The following is an 18737-nucleotide window of genomic DNA, read 5'->3' as shown; positions in this document are numbered from 1 at the left end:
ACTATTTAATATTATTTAATCTTGTTAGAAAACAACATAGTGATACAGTCATACATACAATACATATTGTTAATACCAGAATTTTCAATACAGTAGTTTATACACTAGTTAAAAATGGAGCGCAGCATTCAATTTCACAGTCTTTTGAAGGATGAGTTGATTTATGAGGTTCAAATTCGGTCGGAAACTCCTGCAACCACGGTTGACGCTTTGAGAAAGCAACTTAGGTCTCTTATTTTAGAAGCGCCTAGCGAGGACATAGTGGAGACTGAACTGTCAGCGGAGTCGGAGCTAGGCATTGTCTCGGAGAAAGTGATCGATTTGGCTTCCATTGTTGACAAATATTGTGAGACAAAGGAGAGGTATTCTTTAAGTCGCGTTAAAGCCCTCGGGTACCATATTTATCATCGTCTGGCTAGGGTTCAGCCGGAACGCAACCAGACATTGCTAGAACTGAAGACTAGTTTGCAATCCAAGCTTGAGAGTTTATTGGCGAAGATTGAGGGTCCAGGTTCAAGTCCAGCAGCACCCAGCGGCAGCGCAGAGGTTTCAAATCCAAATCCTTTGGTCTCCGGCAATAATTCTGAAATGTTAACAAGCGGTATTAGGGAAGTGCAGGTTCAGTGCTCTAGTGATTTGAATATTTCAAAATGGCAGGTTAAATTTAATGGTTTAACAGACCCGCGCTCATTTTTGGAGCGTGTGGAAGAGCTTAAGGAAGCAAACGGGGTTTCAGATGCCAAACTATTTAGGGCGGCACCACATTTATTTGTAGACTCGGCATTGTTGTGGTTCAGAGGTGTCAAGGGTTCGGTTTCAAGTTGGCAGGATTTAAAGTCACTTTTGTTGGATGAGTTTGTCCCCGGTGACTATGATTTTAGGCTGAGACAGGAAATTCAAGCTAGAACGCAGGGGGAAAACGAACCCATCCACTTGTATTTTGCGGTAATGTCTGGCATGTTTGCTAGGTTGAAATCAGACTTACCGGAGGAGGCGAAACTGGACATCTTGTTGCACAACATTCGCCCACATTTTACTCAGCAGTTGGCATTGGTAGATATTAGTTCGGTCGCCGAACTGAAGGCTTATTGTCGCAAGGTTGAGTTTTCACAGCAAAGGGCGAAATTATTTGTAGAACCGCCCAAGGTCAGCGAGCATACACTTTGTCGTGATCATGTTTATAAAGGCTCCAGTGCCAAGCAACCTCAGGTGAATGCCATCGCTGCTAAACAAAGCTCAAGCTTCGCGACCAAGTCGGATAGTTCCTTTTCACAGCGAAAACAGCAACCAAGGTTTTCAGACGCGAAGTTTTCGAAACCACATCGTGGAGTTTGTTACAAATGTGGTAAACCGGATCATAATTTTAAATTGTGTAAAGAAAAGCCTAAATTAAATTCGTATAGCTGTTTTGGTTGTGGGAAAGCAAATACAATACGATCGGAATGTGAGATCTGTCAAAAGGGTAACGTTACAAAACCAATGCAACAACAGTCAAAAAACGCCTAAGGTTGAATCGTAGCAAGTGTCAATCGAATCGATTAGAGTTTAAATCGATTGAACAAAATACAAATGCTAGTTCGATTGCTACGATTCTGTTTGCTCCAAATAAAGACGATATTAGACCATATTTAAAATTTAAAGCGAATGATTTTGAGATTTATGGATTGGCCGATAGCGGTTCAGCATTGTCAGTTTTAGGGAACAATGCACATTTGGATTTTGTCAAATTTGGTTTTACATTTCAGGAAGCGTACTCTAGTTCGTGTAGGGTCGCAAATGGAGTAAATTGCGAGTCGATTGGGTACAGTTTTGTCCCGGTTACGTTTGAAAATACTACGAAAGTAATAAAGTTTGTAGTAATACCCTCGATCGTAAATTACGTTATTTTAGGGTATGATTTTTGGAAAGCTTTTGATTTATTGCCTGAATGTTTAAAAAATGCGGAACACATGACTCCACCTGAAAATTATTTTAGTTGTAACGGTTTAAGTGCAGAACAAGTACACACGATTCGGTCTTACGAGCATTTAACTGCGGCCGAGAGGGAACTCGCGGACACCGTCGTAGGGAAATTTAGAAACATTTCGTTCGAGGAGAAGGGGCTTGGCAGAACCAGCTTGACGGAGCATGTTATCGATACTGGTGATGCCACGCCCATCAAAACGAAACAGTACCCGTTATCGCCGGAAAAACGCGCTGCTTTAGCCTCCGAATTGGACCGTATGTTAAAATTGGACGTAGTTACACCCTGTGAGAGTCCGTGGAATAACCCGGCTCTTTTAGTTAGAAAACCTAACGGTGATTGGCGATTTTGTTTAGATTGCAGGAAATTAAATGCGGTCACAAAGGGAGATTCGTATTCCATTCCGTATATACCCCAGATTTTGGATAGTTTGAAGGAAGCGAAATACCTGACCTCGATCGATTTAAGTTCCTCATTCTGGCAAATCCCGTTAGCTGAAACCTCACAGGAAAAGACAAGTTTTTGCGTACCCGGTCGTGGAATGTTTAAGTTCAAGGTCATGCCTTTTGGTCTCTGCGGCGCATCGGCGCGTCAGCAGAGGCTGATGGACAGCCTTATTGATCACAATTTGACAGGTGACATCGAAACCGGTTTAGCTTTTTGTTACATCGATGACATCGTTATTTGCTCATCAGATTTTCAGACGCACTTGCTTTTGCTAAATCGTGTGTTGGCGAAGTTGGAAAAGGCGAATTTAACAATTAATTTTGAGAAGTCTAAGTTTTTCAGGCAGTCCATAAAGTACCTCGGTTACGTCGTGGACGAGTTCGGGTTGCGTACTGATCCTGACAAGGTTTCTGCCGTTCTAAACTTCCCCACACCCACGAATGCGCGTGACGTAAGGGCATTCTTAGGAACGTGTTCCTGGTATCGACGGTTTATCCGAAATTTCGCATCGATAGCCGCTCCTTTGAATAAACTTACGTCACAGGGCAAGAAGGCGCCACCTTTCGAGTGGTCTGCGGAAGCAGAGGAAGCATTTAAAATTTTGAAGAACGCTCTAGTGACGGCACCCATTTTGGCGGTACCGGATTTTAAAAAAGAATTTTCAGTACATTGTGATGCGTCTTCATACGGAATCGGTGGAATGCTTTCCCAGACCATCCAGGGGGTTGAGCATCCGATCGCATACGTTAGCCGCGCCCTAAACAAAAGTGAGCGGAATTACAGCGCCACTGAAAGGGAAGCTCTTGCGGTCATATTTTCAGTGGAGAAATTTCAGGCATATTTAGGCTCACGTAAGTTTAAAGTGATCACGGATCACGCGTCACTCAAATGGTTCATGAATCTTGAAAACCCGTCAGGGAGGTTAGCTCGTTGGGGTTGCAGACTGTCTCAATTCGACTTTGAGATTGAGCACAGAAAGGGATCGCTTAACGTTGTGCCTGACGCACTGTCAAGACTCATGCAAATAGATGCAATAAACGTGACAAATGATGACGTTGAGCCAGATGAATGGTATGATAAGATTTTAAATGGTTGTAGATCTTTTCCCGCAAATTTTCCAAATTTTTGTTTAAAAGACGGGAAACTTTTTAGACTTTCAAAGTCAAAGTATAATTTGTTGCGAGAGTTCGATTGGAAGGAAGTGGTGAAGAAGTGTGATCGTAAGAGAGTTTTGCAGCAAAATCATTGCGAAGCAACTGCTGCGCATTTAGGTGTTTTTAAAACTCATCGCCGGTTGGCGTTGACTTACTTTTGGCCCGGTATGTATAAGGATGTAGTCGAGTTCGTAAAAGCGTGCGATGTTTGTGCAGCGTACAAGCACTCGCAGAAACCGACTGCAGGCCTCATGGGACAGCCAAAGGTATGTCGACGACCATGGTTGGTAGTTAGTATAGATCTCGTCGGTCCACTGCCGCGCTCTCGCGCAGGTTATACATTTTTATTTGTTGTTACATGTTGCTTTTCGAAACACACACTGCTATTTCCACTTCGCCGCGCTACTAGCGCTTTGGTGGCGAAGAATTTTGAAAACCATGTCATGTTGGAACATGGCGTGCCTGAAACCGTGATTGCAGACAATGGAACGCAATTCACGGGATCAGAGTTTAAGCAGTTATTGAAACGCTACAACGTACCTAACATTTTTTATGGCCCGCGCTATACTCCGCAGGTAAATTTAGTCGAGCGTTATAATAAGGTAGTGATGACCGCCGTAGCGTCTTACGTAAAGGACAATCACCGTACATGGGACGAAAAGCTGCACCAAATCAGGTTTGCGATAAACAGTGCAGTAAGTGAGACCACCGGGTATTCTCCTTTCTTTTTAGTGCACGCTAGGGAACCCGTCATTAACGGCTCGTTTTATAAAGATACTGATAAACAGTACGATGTGGGTATGCCTAGAGAGGAGTATGCAGGCGAATTTGGTTGTATGAGAGACATTTTTGAGCAGGTTAGGTTACGTATGCTGCAAGCACATGAAACAAATGCCAAATATTATAATTTGAGACGCCGAGAGGCGAAGTTTTCAGTAGGGGATATTGTTCACAAGCGTACTTATACACAAAGTGACGCCTCTAAGTTTGTTATGTCAAAACTCGCACCTAAGTATGAACCGTGCAGAGTTAAAAAGGTTTTATCTCCTTTAGTTTATGAGCTTGAAAGGCTGGATGGTCACCCAATTGGGTCGTGGCATATTAAAGATTTTAAGTAGGAAATGGAAGTTAGGTTTTGAGGTGGAAGTTATCTCTGGACGCAAGACCCCGAGTCTCTTTTGGCTCGTCGTCTTGCCGCCAGAGTTGACAACCACTATCACCTACCTCTCATAACATAACAAAAACGGTTGAGATCGTTAGTAGTGTTAAATATTCGGTAAATATTTAATTCACGAATTTTGTTCGGAACGTGGCGAACAGTAAAACTGTTACGTTATTATTTTTGCATGGGCGATGAATGTTTGAATCTGTTAGTGCGTGATGTATGTGCGGTGCGATCGAAGCTGTGCTCAGTCTCGGAGCGATTTGGACTATAGGACTTAGTATGGTTTCAGAGTTTGGAAGAGTTATCCTTGGACGCACGATCCCTCGTCTTGTACCAGTCGTCGTGCCGCCAAGGACGACAAACCACTCACCTGCTAAGTACCTCTCAACCCCAACATCGGAGCTATCTTTAATATGACCAAATGGTAACGCATTGTTACGCTTTGTCCGGTACTTACCATACCCGACAAATATCGAAATAGTACTTTATTTTGTTTTTTTAACTTAGCGTATTTTTGTAATTCACGTGTCGTTAGGCGTAAGTCCTAATGATTTTTATAGTACTATTTCGCATGTTGCCGTACCTCATTTTGTTTAGGTATACCGTATTTTTTTGGGGGTGTTGTGCAACATGATTTGGGACGTTTCGTTTCCTCCGACAAGTCAGTCGGGGACAAATCTTTTAGGTAGAGATTAAAACTCAATTTAGCAACTTTGATGGTTTGAAACTTAGATTTTGTTGGATTGTTTTCCGGTTTGGATTTATGGTTGTTGGAGTCGGGTGATGGTTTATTGCCCAGACTTCATCATTTTGCCCGGACAAGGAGAGATTATATTGATGAATGCTGAACATCGGTCCTGGCGGTTGGAATTGGCTTTCTCAGTACAACAAGCTTTTTCCGCGTTGTGCTGAGAAGGCCAACGGTTTGTTCACTGGTTTGTAAGGTATAACGGAGGTTTTTTTCTATGTGTTGCGCAGATGGCCGCATAGTTTTTTTTTCACCTTCCGTATGTTAACGTGGGTTCGAGATTTTATATTTGGTCGTTGGTTTTTTAGATTCGGTTGTTCCATGTTTGTGGAAACGGTAGATTTGTTTTCAAGATATATAGAGTAGAGTCCTTATACTCCTGTGGGACAAAATCTCGAAGCCGCGTTAGATTTTTGTTCAAATTTGAATAGCTTGTTTATTAGGTTAGTTTTCTTGCCTTTGGTGTGTTGTTGGTCTGGTCCAATAAACAAATTTGTAGGATCCGAGTCGCTGAGGACAGCGAGCGGTTCACCTACGTTGAACCTTAAAATCGGGGAGGGGGGTATTGTAACGTAGTACATTTTTCTAAATTTGAAATAAATATTTTGGGTCGATTGATAATTAAAAGAAAAATACCTCTTCTTATTTCAACGTTTTTAACGGTGTCCAAAACAAACCTCATTGATTGCATTTCTATGCATAATCTGTTGCATTCAGATGCACCTCTCGATGCTTATCTGTTGTCGGGGTTGTCATATGACTAAAAATAATTAAAACTTGAGATATTTATGTTGTCACTTCAGGAAAACTTTGTATGAAGTAAATATGATTTATTAGATAAAAAACAATTTTGATGTAAAACAAAACATAGAAATTACAGACTTACAAAGTGGCTCTGGAATGAAACAATATTAGATTAAATGGTAAAAATATATTTCTTAGGCTCAGGAGTGATATTGTCTAAATAATTCAGACAGAATTTTCGTGGGATTTGTGTCTTCAAGGGACTGCCACCCTATTACCTTTTGTTAGGGCTCTCAGGGACTCCATATTGGAGATCATTCGAGAATGATATGCACATTTGATTCGGGACCCCCTCTGGGGACACTCGCTCGCAAGAGCCCAATTTGTGGGAAGGCCACACTTTCGGCATGGTGGTCTGAAAGATGGAAACGGCTTGAGTCCTTCGGAAGCTCCACTGAGTGAGTAGAAATTAATTTCGTGGTGATCGACTCCACAATGGCGCGAAACGTTGTGGGTTTGTTCTTAACCAAATTTTGGTTCTTTGCAGAGAGACTCCTGCTCGAGGGAAGGGAGCGCTCCGCCAGAAGGCTTAGCAGCTACCAGTGCGGTGAGCCAAATTTCCAATGGTTTCATCTCTTTTCTAGCGGCCATAAAGGGCGTAGGCTAATATAACCTTTTCTCGGTTTTCAGGAGCCGGGATTTACTGATTTATTCATTCATTTATTTCATTCGTTGAGTAATTTATCTCAAAAGCTTCAAAAATCCTAGAAGTCAATTTAGTTTTGGAGACCTCCTGGAGCGAAGAATTTAAACACGCCATCTACCTCTGCCACGTCATTTTGGTACCACGTGCGCGGCCCCTGAGCTCTACGTCTCCGCTCAGCATCTAGCTTCACCGGGGAAAGCAGCCTGTCACCCCGCTGCATCTGAGGAACGTTTAAATTCTGAGGTCGGTCCTTTCCATGATTTAATTTAGTAGGGCATCAGCGCCAGCTGCAAAGTTTAGAGTAAATTTGGAATTTTGAGCAACCACTAAAGTAAGATAAAGACATTTGAAAATCCTGGTACATAGTATTTAGTATAAAATAAATTAGTTCTTAAATAAGTAGAATTCTGTGTGAAGCTTTATCCTGGACCTGTTAAGCGGCCCAGCTTTCCACTGAGCTAAGTTCTGAAATTAGGTGTCGTCAAATCAAGTTAAAGGTTCACATAGAAGTCAACAAGTTTAGATTTATCAACTAACATTCCATAGGCAAGATATTTAGGCTTAAATAAAGTTTCTATAATATAATTTGTGTTCACCTTTTTCATCTCCCAAAATAGGTTCCTATAGCAAGCAATTTAGACACCACATTTTTTATTAAGATTTAATTTCATTTTTTTTTGTGCTAACGTGCTATAGCTTTCTTTGAACAAGCCGGAGCTTTGCAATATTATTTAACCCCAATAAAATAGCACGTTTCAACACCTCGACCACTTCTCATCATCGCAATTGGTGTTCTCAGCGGTCGTGTGTAAATAATCGCCCGTGATGGCAACCTCGGGCAGCGTCAGGAGCATTGAACAAGAAGGCTCAGTACCTATTTATTGCTCACTGCCAGTGCCGAAAAGTATAAAGCTTGTATTAATGTGAGATATGTTGTTGTTGCAGGTCACATGAGACGGCGCCATGTCGGCGGTGATGTCCACGCTGTCAATGATCAGCGGCGGCCGCCGCGCGCATCGCAAGCTGGCCAGCTCAAGGTAACGTATTCATAAAAGAACCTCAGTCCCCTTAATATTTGGGAAATAAACAGTTGACAGACGATATCAAGTTAGCAAAGAGTATCAAAATTCAAAACTAAATTTGAAACTACGAGGTCATTTTTTTGGCTTGCAAATAGGTAGCAGTAGGTAGGTACCTAAAACACAATAATTCTAACCGAGGCCGCCAGTAATTAGGTACTCGGTGTGAAAAACTGTATTATGCTATAACAGAGATATTATTATTTATTACCCTATGGTTTGTAGGCACACATTATTCATAATATTCCATTTCTTTTACGTGGGAAGTAGGTAAATGGAAATACAAACACTGCAATGAAAACAATAGATAAAAAAGAAGCTCATAAATTCATAATAGTTTGTAATAATTTACTGTAGTTATCATATATCAATTAAATTTGAACATCAGAAATCGTCATCATTTAAAAAAAATCAATGAAATCCGAGCATATCATGTTCTTCATTCACTAGCTATCCCGCTGTGTTAATCATCTATTATTATGGTGTTTCGACATCATCGTAAAATCACCAAGCTAATTGGAAAATTATGTTTATCATTTGTAATAAAAGAAACTAGTTCGTTGAGAAACGCTGCGGTATCTCCCATGACTGACTGCGAGAGCAGATTATTTTTTTACTCAGAATTAAAATGACGATTCGACTAAACAATAATAGGTGTAGTTGAATCCAAGATAATCAATATAGTTCATGATACAATATTGTAATCAGATAATCTTGCATAAATTAAATTACTAATAGAAATGCCAATAATTGCGTCGTGTCTTCCGGACCAATACACCGGAATCTAAAGCGGCATAAGTCTACTAAACCCAGCTCAATTATGCTTTTTGAGGCCAGCGTGCTCTAAGATAAGATAGCCATATAACTCTACTAAATCAAATAGTCGTATGATCGCTACACTTAGTAAGTTCTTTAGGACATTTTAATAGTCAAGGCTAGAAGAGCTGGCTAATGAGTAAGGCTACGATTCTCACTGATTGCTCAAGACTGCCCAGTATAACTGCACCTTAGGGAAGATCTTAACATTACCTTAGTTTGTTTAAATTACGCTTTTTGTTTTGATCCGGCCATCTAGCGAGAGTCATTCTAGGTGTTGGTAGCGAAGACTCTTCGCTATGAGACCAATAACTACCCACATGGTATGATATATCTAAAATAATAGAAAAAGAAGTAACAAAAACATCGTTCGAAAAATTTATAAGTAAAATAATAAACACACTTAAAAAATTTAATAATACATAAACATATATAATATGTTATATACGTAAATAAAGTGCCCAATATATATACATATATAATTATATATAATATTTGATATACCTACATAAACTGCATAATAATACATTCATAAAAACTAATGAAACGAAGTACTAATAGTTATAGGCCGCCCGTATTGAAAGCGAGGACCTACAACTACAATAATAGTTAAAAAAAAAAAAAAAAACCCACATGGTAGTTATCTCGTAAGCCAAGTCTATGCAGGTACATAACATAGATACATTTGTCCTTCTCGGCTTTCACGAAATTCTCATTATCAACGAATCTATCTACATATATCATAAGTAATAAATAACGATAAACACTGGTTTATTGATAAGGTAGATACAAATATTAAAAATGAAAATAAACTAACTTATCTATAAAATAAAACTAAATTAAAACTAAAAACTAATACTAAATAAAATAAGATAAAATTAAAATATATCTAAGTAATTGGGCCCCTTTGGCATGGTGCCGAGGACGCTGGCAGCATTTCCCCGCTGTATTGCTAAGCTAATACGTTGAATAACGATACATGTAAAAGATCAGTGTATACTGGTCCTCAGTGATATGATAAAGCTATGGGATTAACAGAGCGCTCTTGCGCACTGGTGGGCATTAACAGCGCTTAATTGAATTTATACCAACGGAATTAAAATTGAACGTGCTTTATTTTCTTCAAAGGATGGTCATTGGCAGCGGCACTGCTAAATATATTCAAATATTAAATATTTTAGGACAATCATACACAGATTGATATGATAGATTTCAGGACCGGTATAAAACAATTTATGTTTATGAAACAACGCTATTAACCTGCCATGTATGTCAAGATTGTCTAGCATTTTTATAACAGGACTATAAAACAACTTTAAAACAAAACTATCTGCAAAGTTTTTACGACCATGACGTTCCCACTTGCCAACCAAAGATACATCGCGATAAGTGTAAATATTTTATTGCAGTATTGTTCCTTGTTCAAGAGAATGCTATCGATATATCTGTTAACATGTTCCCATCGTATCAGATTGTGGTATCTGGGTAAACTTACCAAGGTTCGTGGTTGTTATGATACTCGATGTCGATGTTATCAAACTATCGTAAATTGTTATAGGTATAATGATGTCAACGATATTAAGAGTTATTGGGCTCCTGGGCTATAACCACGAAAATCGAAGTTCTCAAATTGCGGGCATTTTTCTCTGTCACTCTAATTACGCCTTCATTGGAGTAAAAGAGAAAGATCCCCGAAATTTGCGAATTTCGGTTTTTGCAGTAGCCCCTCTGAGTATTATGAAAGCTTTTTATTGGTTAGTTTAGGTTAGGTGGTTTGCGATGCATTTAAGCTTAAAAAAACTCAGTGCATTTAACCCACTCTTATAATGCCAATAAACATATAGGTACCTACAAATGCAAAAAACATATTGTAATGTAACAACATTGACCCCTATCCGACAAGCGACGTTTGACGTATCGTGTTGATCTCCCGTTGATGTGGGATAAATCATAAGTTCTCGAATACGTACAATGTCAACATTTGACATTAACAATCCACAGTTAGGGTGACAAGCAAACCAAACCAAACCACCCTTAGTTTAGAGTGGGGTTTTGGTTGTACCAAATGATATTATCCACCGTTGATGGAATCAACACTCAGTATGCAATAAAATCAACGGTTGATTTGACGTGGATGCGAAATTTGACAGTTGTACATGTCGAATTTGGCCCATTATCTGTCAGAGAAATCTAAAGTTAATGTAACATAAAACCCGGATTGTGGCAGAAACTCGAGCAACATCTCAAGGCTAACGTTGTGAAAATTCTATATTCTTTAGTTTCTATTGACAGCAGATAGTATCGCCTTAACTTACTATTTGAGCAGGTTTTACGAAATAGCACGTTCTAATTACGAGTATACTTCATCATCATCAAAAGTAATTTACCATATTAGCTTGTAAAGGCTCACTTTATTCGTTAAAAACTGATGATGTTCATTTTATCCACAGGAATGGCAAAGTAAGCTAATGCAATTTTTGAGTTGTTTCCTCATGTTGGCTGCATGGTAGAATTAACTTTAAGGTGATGATTTTGAATGATAAAAATTTAAAAACGTTCACTTGCACCTATTCGTAATGGATTTGTAATGTTTCACTATTAGTATTTTCCTCGCGTTGGTGTGTTGAAACATTTTCTATTTCACTTAAGTGCGATCAACTATGCCCCATTGTAAAACAAATAACTAATATGTAATCATTTTTAGTGTTCCGTACAAAACTTTGTTCACGGAACACTTATGGGATCACTTCGGTCTTGCAAATCAGTTAAATGCATTTTTCTCAGAGACCGTTTGACGTAGATACCTAAAATTTGGAACAGTTATAGCAATTACCACCCCTCATATTGTAAATAAGTCAAAACTGCTTATTGTATTGTTTGTTTTGTTTGTCAGCGGGCGCAAGTCGGGGCAGCTGTCGGACGCGGGCGAGGACCGCCGCCGCCACCACGACCTCACCAAGCAGCAGCGCTCCGCTTCTCTGGTGAGTGTCTACCGTCTACCAATACCTGAATAGTTGCTATCGAATTCACAGATGGGGTGGATGAAATACTCACATGAAGGAGCACGAGCTTTGCAAATGATAAATAATACCGGGTGTGGCCTGTAATATGACCAAAAAATTAAACTGTAGGCTGTAGTCCTCATACTGACCAACATTTGTTCAGCGACTTTTAAAAATAACTTGTGGTTTGATTTTTAATACGTTCTAAAGTTTGTTATGTTTAAGGCGCGACAAGCAACGTCAATCACAATGATATGGCGTGGCGATGGCGTCCATTGAAGATAATATTTATTTTGTATGAGAGTCAAAATACTTCATAATTTTTAAAAGTTGTAGAACAAAAGTGTCACCGTTTGAGGAGTACAATCTATGTTTTAATTATTTGCTCGTGTTACAGGCCACACCCGGTATATATTCAGTTAGGAATTTACTTAAGCCTATGATGCATGTTATCTCATAAGTTAGTGTTAAGTATATTGCTATACCCTTACAGGGTTCATGTGGAACTGTACTAGTAGTTTTTAAGAACTGTATACTAATATGAGTGCAATAAACAATTCTGATTCTGATTCAAAATGACCGATGAATACGGTATTCGTGTCCGGAGGGGCAGGCAGAGACCACGGATTTCCACTTGCTACGATCCTGACATACTTCTTTCGCTTCCTACGGTTTTCTTCCGTGGTCTCTGCCTACCCCTTCGGGTAATAGGCGTGATTATATGTATGTTTGTATTCGTTTTCGGTCGGTTTCAATAGTGAAGTTTTTCTATGATATACTTGGGAGGCTAACGAGCAGACGAATCGCCCGAGGCTAAGCAATTACTGTCACCTATGGACAACTGCAACACCAGAGGTTTGCAAGTGCGTTGCTGGCGTTTAGGATCGGGAGTACAGAAAGATCTTATCGCTGCGGAAATACCGCAAGCGACTGTTCATTCCACAGTTTAGCTGTGTGGCAGGAAGTTTCTGGAGAAACGTACAGTTGAGGACTGCCAGGCATCTAAGTAATGAAGATGGAAATGTTCGCGTAGCGATGGCGGAAAGAAGCCGCAGGGATTAATCCGAACAATTCCTCGGAGGACTCCCGGTTATGCGTATATTATTACAGCTTATTTTATGTTTTTGTGTATAACTTACTTTTCTCCCTATCATAATTATACACATTAAGTACTAGACCTACATAAAAGATTATCCCAGTATGTAGCAGTACCGTAGCAGATCACTCACAATAACTCCATGCTATCATGACGGCATCGGTACCAGCAATTAGCCGCGATGATCAGATTACATATACCATCGCGACTGCTACGTGACTCGCATGCAGCGCAGCGCGCTTGTTTTACGTGTATTCTGTATTGAAGGTTGTAAAAAATAAATTGTTTGAAGTATTTTTACAAAAAAACATTCTGAGAAGATATCTTAACTTTACGTAGAAACGGAAAGTTGTTTGTTTGAAATCTCAATCCTTACAAGATATAGGTATGAACATAGCGTTCGGGCATGCATAGTTTCACATCTGGTTAGCTAGAACATCCACATAGCACGAATTTCATAAGAGAGAATCAGTACTTATTATTCGTGAATAATTAAAATACGTGAGTGATCCGTTATAAATATACTTAAATTGATCATGATAGAATAAAGCTCTCGGTTGGAAGGTCAGATGGCACTCGCTTTCGTAAATACCATTTCTTGGGATTAGTTGGCAAGTGGACCCCAAGCTCCCATGAGCCATGTCAAGAAGCCTGGACAACGCGAGGAAGATGTGTCCTTTTAATTAATAAAAGTATCAACAACTATTCAGTATTTGCGGAGTAATCACGTAATAAACATAGAAAAACATCGTGTTATCCTCCGTTTTTAGGGTTCCGTACCCAAAGGGTAAAACGGGACCCTATTACTAAGACTTCGCTGTCCGTCCGTCTGTCACCAGGCTGTATCTCACGAACCGTGATAGCTAGACAGTTGAAATTTTCACAGATGATGTATTTTTGTTGCCGCTATGACAACAAATACTAAAAACAGAATAAAATAAGGATTTAAATGGGGCTCCCACACAACAAACGTGATTTTTGACCAAAGTTAAGCAACGTCGGGAGTGGTCAGTACTTGGATGGGTGACCGTTTTCTTTTTTGTTTTTTTTGTTTTTTTTTGCATTATGGTACGGAACCCTTCGTGCGCGAGTCCGACTCGCACTTGCCCGGTTTTTTAATTGGTGCCGTACTTAGAGGTAGGTACTTAATTCCCGAAGTGCGCTTACATCGTTGCATTTGATCTAAGATGGCTGCCCGGCTCCCCGCAGCGTTGTGTCTTCATTCCACTAATTACTACAGAATCTGGTCTTTAATGACTACACCCATTTATCACGTTAATGATCGTGCGCGCTGCAGGCTTCCACCGTGGCATTAGGAGTAAAGCCTCAGTTACACACAAAGTATTAGCACCAAAAGACCAATTCTAACTTACATTGTGACATCAAAACGATATCAAAATTATGTCAGTCACCCTTGCATCTGGCACATGTACACGTCAATACATGTACGGACATAATTTAGATATCAAAACCAATAATAGCATTATTAAAAAGTGCAGTGATATTTACAGTTGCCTCCAGAAACTCGCGAACTAAATTGACATGAGTTTGACAAATAAAATGATACCAGGAATAGCAAAGAAAAAATAGGCAGGGGTATATGTCGATAAAATGATATCGATAAGTAAGATGCACTTACTATACCCATGTGATAATTATAAAGGGGTCACAAACGATTTCGATTTGTATGAATGTGACGAGAAAAGTGGTTGATTCGATTGTAAGATTGTGACGTTACCAATCAAATCAGGAGGTGCAGATGTGAAACTGACAAATTTCAATGTTAAGACGAAACAGGAGCTGAGTTTTAAATATTTTAGGTAAATATACCCATCTCGGTTACGGAAGCGGCTCCTAAAACTAGTGCAATAAGGACAATGCGAAAAATCCTGCGTAAAAATCTCAAAAATCGAGGTTTCGTACTCGACTGTTTCCTCCTCCAAAACTTAACCAATCGTAACCAAATTTGGAAATCTAAATGATTATGAAATTATCTATGCCGGACGGTTTGCTTTTTTGGCTAATTGATATCAGTTTTGAATACTACGCCTGTCATTGCGGCATAGTCAATGAGGCCATTTTGAATGAAAAATCTTATCTTATTTCCCCGTCTGGGTCAGCCTTATGTGTATTTTGAGCCCAAATCAATGTTTCTATGTTATCACCTACAACTTGTTACTCTAGCTGTAAGTTTTCCTAACAAATAAAATTAAATAAATATAATAAAATATTTATTTAATTACCTACAATATGTTTATCCAATATCCTTGTATCGATTACTATAAAATTGCACAATTTTCGAAATACCAAGTAACATTTGTAAAATCATTTAAATTACTTAAAGATACATTTTAACTGACCTCGCAACAGTAGCGCCGATAGCGGTGAATTCTCGCGATATTCTCTAATTCAAACTTTTTTGAAAATATCGATATGAACAGCACTGGCCAAACTGTGGTATCATTTGTGCACATTGACCTGTCAATTTAGTTCGCGAGATTCTGGAGGCAACCTTAGTGTCATTCTGAGCACTAGCTCCATGCATTTTAGAGCTGATACTTAATTTCTCGTAGCTTGTATGTAGTAACGAATTATTGTTTTTATCTCTGAACATGCTAGGTGTGTTTATTTTGTATTGGAAAAGGGGTGCATGGCACTAAAACTGTTAGGATTAATATTACCTATATTCCTACCTACCACAAATTGCGTAGTAAGTAAGTAAGTACATATTCTTTATTGCACCAATAATTATACATAGGGGTTATGCTTAGGTGGGTTAAATGATAATATAGTTACCTACAACATATCTTCCTCCTACTTATAAACGTATAAAGATATCTGTAAGTATCAATAATATGTATCGTACAAATGTGGCCGTACAATAAAGACAGTTGACTGTGTGTATATTTATGTAATTTATAGGAACATCAGCTATATTTCACAGGAAACAAAGGAATCTTTCATTTAGTAAATGGATAATTAGGATTTCCATACAAATATAGTTTCCAGAAATTTTCCGTGTGGAAATTTCGCGATTTCGGAAAATTTCCTGCAGCACATAAGTCCTCGCACCCCAATACCATCTCTGACAAGACGCCGCTCCTGTGTTCCTCTCTCTAATTGACGTCTGAGCTCTCACAATGCTCCGTAGTGGGATGTGGAACGGGATATGGCTATTTCCGCATTATTACCATGAGAATCAGGCAATTATAGCACATATGGGCTAGTTATGAAAACAGAGGGCCAAGACAAGAAGACAATCGTACCTACATCGAAACTTTCCAAACGCAAAGAAAATAAAGTATCGGGATGACAGATGCCGCGAAAAGTCACTTTCAATCTTAGGGGATGAATTTGAGGACAAAAAGCATAAAAAATCTTATTTCAGTAGGTATACAACATTGTATCTGATCAATATGATGTAAATAAAAATAAATAGATGTAATTCATTATGAGAAATATACGTATTATGAGATTTAGATGCAAATTAAATACCGAGAATAATTATGTCTTAATTAATGTCAAATTTCTATGAAAATATGACGTTTTATGATGACAGTCCTTCACTTTGTTCTGTTCAAGTCAATGCAAAGTTAGCTTAAACTTAAACGGAATCTAATACAGACTTCCAGCAATCCTGTACATCTGCTGGAGCATTCCATGAAATTGTCTACCGCTGCCCCGTACGAACGCCAATTTTCTGGAGATTTGGTCAAATGGTCAAAAATATACACAGAAAAATAATCATCTGATTTAAATGCCGAAAAAAAAGTTCAAATACACGAAACAAAATGCGTTTGTAGGGGACAGCCCGTGGAATACTCCTGCATGACTCCTGCTGTATGTCCATAATAGAGCTAATGTTTAAAGTGTCAAACTGTCCAGTATAGTTACCACGCGCACGCGCCTTTGACGAATGCTCCATTGTCACCTCGTCTGGTCACTCTGGTCACGCGATTTTCTAAACAATGCCATTGATTGTTGACGCATTAGTCAGGGAGATGCAATGGCTTCCGGTCGACGTAGGTACTTAAAATAATGACCTTTTGCGCGAAGACAGCAATGACAGTAACATTAGTCATAGTCATAGTATTTTATTCATAAACAATACAGGATTGTGTTAGAAAATACATTTTACACATACAATTAAAACTAAACAAAAACAAGTAAATTACTCATTTCCCGCTACTGCAATAGCAACGGTGCTGCAGGCCGCCGAATGTAACCTTAGGGACCTTATAGTTCGTTTTTTTTTAGCATTAGAAAGAACTTCAAAGAAGGTAAACGATCTTGACATGTCTTTTAATTGAAAAACGCTTTTTAAAAATCAATAACTATTACTTATGAATGCAGAAAAATATAAATGATCGTATTAGATTCATAATTTTTAGCATATTTGCCGTGACTTATTTTTAAAATGTGTTTTTCAATTAAAAGACACATCAAGATTGTTTACCTTATTTCTAATGCCAAAAAAATAAACTATAGGGTAACATTCCATTTCTGACCGCAGCTGCACTACTAGTACGAACGCGTCGGTGTTATTGTCAACTTAAATAGTAAAATGAATGGTAGTGTTGGTGGTCACCTTTAAGGTGACAGTCCATTTCCAACGCAGCACTACCATTCATTTTACTATGGAAATTGACAACAACACCAACGCGTTCGTACTAGTAGTGCAGCTGCGGTCAGAAATGGAATGGTACCCTCGCTGTTTTGGTTGTACAATATTGTACGATTTGTAGCATTGATAAAAATTACAAAATAATCCATAATGTTTGCCTTCATTGTATCTATCACCAAGATATTTATAATACTCACTGTCCTACTAGATCCTAGATGATTTAAATTGCGTTATTTATTTAAAGTAAATAAATCAAATGTGGAAACTACAGTATAATGTCGCATATCGCAGTCAGTTTCTCTACACAAAATCATACAGTTTGTGGTTAAAACATTCGAGAAAATAGTAGGTGTGTAGGTACATTAAATGGGATGACTTTCTTAAGGGCACGGATGTATCTACGTGTACGAGTTAATTCGTCGCTTCCCGAGTATCTCGTGTAAGTCTATGCGACTTCTCTTCCGGGCGAATCCGGTCCGTCTTAACCGCAGAAGTAGGGCGATTAGGCCGCAAATGCTTGTAGTCAAACTGGCTAAGAAATTGTTTAAATGTTGATTTGTTTAACGCGATAACTTATTAAGGCTAGAAATTACAAAAGTGTTTAATAAAAATATAATGGAAATGTCAGTGCCATGAATAGGATGAAACGCTTTCGTTCGTTCGTTCGCTTCGTTTAATTTTTCTAATAATCTATTTATTGGTTGATAAAGATATATTTTTTGTATTTATTAGTTAACAATAATTGGTAATAATAAAAAAAACATTAAAACTAACTATGAATCAAAGATTTAAAAACTAGACTAAAATTAAAATAAACCTACTTAAAAATTAAACTAATACTTATAATATTATATAAAAAATAAAATATACTAATAAAATAGATGAAAATAAAAAAAAATTATAAAAAGAATACCCCTTCTAAAACCTTCTAAAACCTCTAATCTATTATTCTAATAACGTATCAAAATATTTTTTGCCAATTAATTTTGCGTCTAATATAAAATATAGTCTAATCAACTACATAAGTAGTTGATACGCGTGAATAAGAGCACTATCACTATTAGCACAGCAGATAAGAGGCCCAGCTATGGCAGCTATCAGGGCTCGGAACCGGTATTGATATACCGGTTAATATCGTTCATAAACCGTTATATTATTTCGTTCATTAATAAACCGGTTAATTGATGGAACGC

At 38.4% G+C, this 18737-nt stretch overlaps 1 protein-coding gene and 1 long non-coding RNA gene across 2 annotated transcripts in view; both read left to right on the top strand.

Annotated features, from left to right (window-relative positions):
• LOC134664921 (uncharacterized) overlaps window positions 1-18737 on the top strand; it is a 142570-nt gene that overhangs the window by 56899 nt on the left and 66934 nt on the right. The window contains exons 2-3 of the mRNA XM_063521643.1: window positions 7873-7964; window positions 11716-11803. Coding sequence (XP_063377713.1) covers window positions 7891-7964; window positions 11716-11803 — 162 coding nt within the window. The 5' untranslated portion in view covers window positions 7873-7890. The remainder of the gene's footprint in view (window positions 1-7872; window positions 7965-11715; window positions 11804-18737) is intronic.
• LOC134665545 (uncharacterized) lies at window positions 6329-7512 on the top strand. The gene is made up of 2 exons (XR_010098379.1): window positions 6329-6679; window positions 6769-7512. It is a non-coding gene; the product is annotated as an uncharacterized LOC134665545 (long non-coding RNA).

The sequence above is a fragment of the Cydia fagiglandana genome, chromosome 6 (genome assembly GCF_963556715.1).
Source record: "Cydia fagiglandana chromosome 6, ilCydFagi1.1, whole genome shotgun sequence".
NCBI classification, from domain to species: domain Eukaryota; kingdom Metazoa; phylum Arthropoda; class Insecta; order Lepidoptera; family Tortricidae; genus Cydia; species Cydia fagiglandana.
The sequence above is the reverse complement of the archived record's forward strand: the minus strand, read 5'-3'. Positions and strand labels throughout refer to the sequence as shown.